At 52.3% G+C, this 5,830-nt stretch overlaps 1 protein-coding gene across 1 annotated transcript; it reads left to right on the plus strand.

The window, feature by feature from the left end:
- Positions 1-3,114: 3,114 nt before the first annotated feature.
- On the plus strand, positions 3,115-5,585 carry Fjx1 (four-jointed box kinase 1). The gene has a single exon (XM_005364096.2). The coding sequence runs from the start codon at positions 3,362-3,364 to the stop codon at positions 4,712-4,714; it is 1,353 nt and encodes a 450-aa protein (XP_005364153.1). The 5' UTR covers positions 3,115-3,361; the 3' UTR covers positions 4,715-5,585.
- Positions 5,586-5,830: the final 245 nt, after the last annotated feature.

Here is a 5,830-nt window from a genome sequence, read left to right on the forward strand (position 1 = left end):
TTGGGAGGGCGACATGGATGGATAAAGCCCATGCTGGGCTGAGTCCCACGTCACACCCATAAGTGAGGACTCAGTAAGTGCCTGCTAATGCAGTTGTTATGGTTACTGTTAATATTTCACTTGAGCTGCATAACAACCTGTAAGTTAGGTGCGATTTATTATCCTCATTTCTCAAGTAGAGAAATTGAAAAGCATGGAGGATAAGAACTAGCCTAAGGAACAAGTCGGAAAATGGAAATGCCTGACTCGGGAAGTCTTCCAGCTTTCCTGCCTCAGTCCTTGCTCCCAGCGCTCACCCTACCTCTCCTGTGTTGTCCAGGAAGTGCAGTTCTAGGAGTCTGATCATTGTTCACATAGGGCCTCAGGCAATTTTGGATATATTGGAGGTCTAAGCTCAAGGAATATTAAAAAAAAAAAGTCTTAAAAGAGAAAATAGGTTCCTATTTGGGCATAGCTGAGTGGTACCTCACCACTAAGTAACTGTCATAAGCTAAAAGAGGTGGCATTTCCCTGTCACAGAGCTTCCGGGAAAGCATGTTTGAAGTCTTGGCGCTCCAAAGCTAAGGATGTCGGAGGGCTAACAGGAAAACAGAAGCACGTCTGTAAACACCGGCTACTCAAACGTCACTGTAAATCCAACTGCTTTCCACTCTGCAGGGCAGGTTTGTGTGTACTTCCTTTCTCCAGCTTATTCCTCTGGGTTTCTGCAAGTCTGCGTTTTAACTGCTAAAGGTTTTATGCGTACATCCTGCTCTGGTAAAGAGTATGCTTAGTCCTGCTAAGACAAGGGTTGCTCAGTGGTAAAGCCAGCTCATCAAGATCTTAGCCGGTTCCTTCAAGCTTCAGTTTCTTCAGTGCCCTTACAATGATAGTGAGGGCTTGGAATTTTAGATGGCTTGTTTTGAAGTCAACTTTCCTGACTAATAATCACATGGTTGCTTCCCTTACATTCCTTATACAGAGGCCTAACCAATACTTTATTCTTTTTAAGAACGTCAAAGAAAAGTTTCTTTGTGTCCTGTAGCAGTGGGCTATTTAAAGAAACAAACTTTGATAATGCTACTTGCAGAGTTTCATCTCATTCCAGATTAATCAGCAGACTGTTACTGAATACCCACTAAATGCCAGGCTTTGTGCCCTGGCCAATGAGAGACTCCCCATGCCGTTTACAACAATGGATCATTGGGAGCTACACATGCACAGTTTCTGCTAACAGCCAAAAACACAGAGCCACCAACCACTTTGAATTTTCCCATTGCCCTCAGGACATAACTTGGCCCACGGTGGTGTTTAGTATTCTGAGTTTAACTTAATCACACACTATAAAATGCAGTTCTCTAATTAGATGATGTTCTGATTATGCCCACAAGGTGGCGATCTTGCTTACAGTTCGCCCACACTGAACCCAATGCAGGGAAGGCAACAAAACAACCACCACCCAGAAGTTAAATCAAAAGACAAAAATGAAATTCAATGAAGTCGGTACTTATTTCATGCAATATAATATATATATATATCTGGTAAATGAAATAAAAATTTGATAAGAGACAGTCTCTGCTCCCTAGGGAAAGAGGAGGGGAGAGCTTGCTCAAGGCAAGAAAAAAAAAAAAAAGTACTTTTTAATGAATTAATATATTGTGCTGGATCTATATGGAAGGCATTGTAATTCTTTTATAAGATAAGAGCTATAAAAAGTCCTGTGGTCAGGAATACATTCAACAAAGACCCTACATTTAAGCCCGTACACGCCGATGGGAAAGAAACCCACAAAGGTGTATGTCTTGGGTCAGTGCTGAGTCAGTGATGTCATGGGAGGTTGATGTCTCTACACTGTCACAAGCATGACATGGTCTACCCTGTAACGCCAGAATAAACACACACAGTGCTGCAGCTGTAACACAGCTCTCTCCTGTGCCCTGAGTGATGTAAAAGGAGAGGGGACTACAATGTGAAAGGAACCGATTTTAAACCCTGCTTGTGGGACTGGGGTTGAAATTCAGTGGCAGTGAACCTGCCTAGCAGCACAGGTCTCAGGATGGTTACCAACGCTGGCTCTCAGGAGGACTGCGCCCTCACAGCCCCAGTCCTGGGACTATGCATCTCCAATTTGGGATCTAGGATACAAGAAGGGAAAGGAGAGAGCCAGTTTGTTTCCGAGGGATTTCCTGGTAGATTGAACCCGGGAAGATCTGGACAAAGATGCATTGGTTTTTTAGGGTGGGTTTTTGTTTTGTGGTGTTTTTCCTTCACTGCCCCCCCTCCCCGCGCCACTACTCCTTTTTCCTTTGCACTAAACTAGTAAATCTAAATGTTATTTATTTTCCTTTGTTTGGGTGAAATTTATAATTGGAAATAAAGCAACCAGCTAAACGACAACTTAAAAGTAAATTGATAATGTTGGAAATGAATGTTTGTATCTGTCTATATGTCGCTATTTCTATAGATTGAACTTTCTTTAAAGAGGGAAAACCAAGTGGCAAGTGACCAGAAGACCTGACTTGGATGTTCAACTTGCACAGCAAGATTTAACTCCCAGTATCCCTAGAAAAAGTCAGAGGCCAATCTTATTGCTCTTGAGCCTACAGTGACCCATACTGGGGAGCTTGTTCTGGTAAGGGGTTGTAAGTTCAAAGTCATTGGCTACAGATGGTTCCTCTGCCGACTGGAGTCATATCCTCTAGGGCTCGAAACATTCCCGGGAATTTACATAAGGCAGTATGAATCACAGCAAGTGAGGCTGCAAAAAACACCCGCCCTGATCCTTGCCCTGCAGCGCCTGGACTGCGGTGGGGCGTCTGTCTGAAGTTTCCAGGAGAGCAGACACAGTCCAAGCAAAGGGACTAGGCGATCGCCCAACTCCCACGAGAGTGCTGGACGTGCGGCTACATCCAGGCCCTAGATTTGGTCTCTGCCTCTCCCGCTCCGACGCCCCGGCACGGACGCCACCAGCCCAGCTTCCTCCCGACCCCGAAGTCCTGGACCTCTCGCTCCTGGAAGGATCGGTTGCCGCTTTAAGGGAAAGAGGAGGGGAAGGGGCGGGGGAGTGGGGGGCGGGGAGAGGCGGCAGAGGAGGGGGAGGGGGGATCCCCCTCGCTCCCACGTGGTCCGGGCGCCTGTGAATCGCGCCCGCCGGAGGGTCTCACAGCGAAATACAAAAGCAGCTGGGAAGCCACGGCGAGGCGAGTTCCCAGCGCCCGAACAGAACGCTGGCCAGAGCCCCGCAGAGCTCCGCGGCCGCGATGGGGCTCCGGCACCCGAAGTCCCGGAGCCAGCCAGCAGCCGGGCCCTCCTCACCGCCCGCGTCCGGGCGCCCGGGCTTGGCTTGAAGCGGCGGCGGTGGCACCGGCGCGCCGACAGGAGCATGGGGCGGAGGATGCGGAGCGCCGCCGCCGCCGCGGGGCTCTGGCTGCTGGCGTTGGGCTCGCTGCTGATGCTGTGGGGAGGGCTCCTGCCACCACGGACCGAGCTGCCAGCCTCCTGGCCGCCCGAAGATCGACTCCCCAGGCATCCGACCCTGAGTGGCGGCCCCGCGCCCGAGCCGCGCTTCCCTCTGCCCCCGCCCCTAGCGTGGGACGCCCGTGGCGGCTCCCTGAAAACTTTCCGGGCGCTGCTCACCCTGGCGGCCGGCGCAGATAACCTGCCTGGGAGGCACCCGGACGATCACGGGCGGCACGTGCCAGCCGGGCTGCCCGAGCCCACGGAGCGCACGGCGGTACACGGGGGCATCTTCTGGAGCCGCGGCCTGGAGGAGCAGGTGCCCCGGGGCTTTTCCGAAGCCCAGGCGGCAGCGTGGCTGGAGGTGGCGCGGGGTGCTCGGGTAGTGGCCCTGGATCGCGGAGGCTGCGGACGCAGTTCCAACCGCCTAGCCCACTTTGCCGACGGCACCCGTGCCTGTGTACGCTATGGCATCAACCCGGAGCAGATCCAGGGTGAGGCCCTGTCCTACTACCTTGCGCGCCTGCTGGGCCTCCAGCGCCACGTGCCGCCGCTGGCGCTGGCTCGGGTGGAGGCTCGGGGCGCTCAGTGGGTGCAGGTGCAGGAGGAGCTGCGCGCCGCGCACTGGACCGAGGGCAGCGTGGTGAGCCTGACGCGCTGGCTGCCCAACCTCACCGACGTGGTGGTTCCCGAGCCTTGGCGATCAGAAGACGGCCGTCTGCGGCCCCTGCGCGACGCCGGGGGCGAACTGACCAACCTTAGCCAGGCAGAGCTGGTGGACTTGGTACAATGGACCGATCTGATCCTCTTCGATTATCTGACGGCCAACTTCGACCGGCTCGTAAGCAACCTCTTCAGTTTGCAGTGGGACCCACGCGTTATGCACCGCGCTACGAGCAACCTGCACCGAGGACCGGGAGGGGCGTTGGTCTTTCTGGACAATGAGGCGGGTTTGGTACACGGTTACCGGGTGGCCGGCATGTGGGACAAGTATAACGAGCCGCTGTTACAGTCAGTGTGTGTGTTCCGAGAGCGGACTGCTAGGCGGGTCTTGGAGCTGCACCGGGGTCAAGACGCCGCGGCCCGGCTGCTGCGCCTCTACACTCGCCACGAACCACGTTTCCCAGAGCTGGCCGAGCTCGCAGACCCCCATGCTCAGCTGCTACAGCGCCGCCTTGACTTCCTAGCCAAGCACATTTTGCACTGCAAGGCCAAGTACGGCCGCCGGCCCGGGGACTTAATGGCACTCCGAGAAAGAGAGGGAGTGGGTTATGAATGATGGTTAGAGGGCTGTCTTCTCTGCCACTGGCTAGGACCAACCGGCCAACGCCCACACAGCGACCTGATCGCGAAGCTGTCTAAAAAACTTGTGTTTTTACCCACTTGCCCCTTTCTTTTCATGCCAGGCGGTTTCCTTACCAAGTTCAGGAAGGGCAAACTCACTGAGGCGAGAATTATAACATTCCCTCCACCCAGCTTTTAAAAGGGATTCTTTTCTGTGCTTGCGTGGAGATTGGATCCGAAGAAACTGGCTGCTGGGGTTTGGCCCCCGAATGGCAGTCTCTATGGGAGGTGCAGACCATTCTTGTCGCTGTCTCCACCCCTTCCCAAAAAGGAAAACTTCCGTTTGAGCCCTTGAGCTAATCCTGCGATTTCCTATCAAACATGTACGGGTGGAAGCAGAGCAGGCTGTGACAAGGGCTGGTGGAGCCCCCTTCTGTGTTCTCCCTTTGTTCCAGCGCCACGATGGTGAGATAACCGTTCCAGGCTGAGGGACAGCTCTGGATAGGACAAAGAACAAGACTCCCCCACCCCTGGGAGCCCTACAGACCCTGGTGATTTGTCTGACTCATTCCCCAGTTCTAGTCATTTTGGCCTGAAGGCTGTGAATTCAGGACTAGCTGTGTGCAGCAGAGTCAGTAATGAATCTCTTCCTGCTTCTCCCAGCTGACCAAAAATATGACAGTGATGATGCTCACCAGAAGAAGAAAAAAATCAATTCCATGCACTTTACTTTGTTTTTAATATTTTAGTAAGAAAAACTTTTTTATTTGACAGATTCTGCCTTCTATGTATATATGTGCATAAATTGTGGTGTAAATAGACTAAACAAACTTATATTTCAATAAAAGGGAGTTTAAAGTTTAGAATTTAATTCTTTGTGGCTTGATCTGATTGAGGCTCCTGACCTCGTCTACTTCTGGAATACCGGTTTAGTTTTGTCTGGTTAATGGGTGTGCTTAGCAAAACAAAGCATGTAGCTCCACCCCGTTTGTGGCTGGGGAGTGAACAAAGGCAAGAGTGCCAGAGTCCCTGTCTTGCTCAAAGGAACCTAGGACTGGAAAATTGAGTTCAGCCCAGAAGGGGAGGAAGGGAATAGGGAGAGATGAAAGAA

Source organism: Microtus ochrogaster, assembly GCF_000317375.1.
Source record: "Microtus ochrogaster isolate Prairie Vole_2 chromosome 14 unlocalized genomic scaffold, MicOch1.0 chr14_random_1, whole genome shotgun sequence".
NCBI lineage: Eukaryota > Metazoa > Chordata > Mammalia > Rodentia > Cricetidae > Microtus > Microtus ochrogaster.

What these genes read in the sequence shown, in the direction of transcription:
- Fjx1 (XM_005364096.2), top strand. Translation starts at nt 3,362, where the DNA reads ATGGGGCGGAGGATGCGGAGCGCCGCCGCCGCCGCGGGGCTCTGGCTG.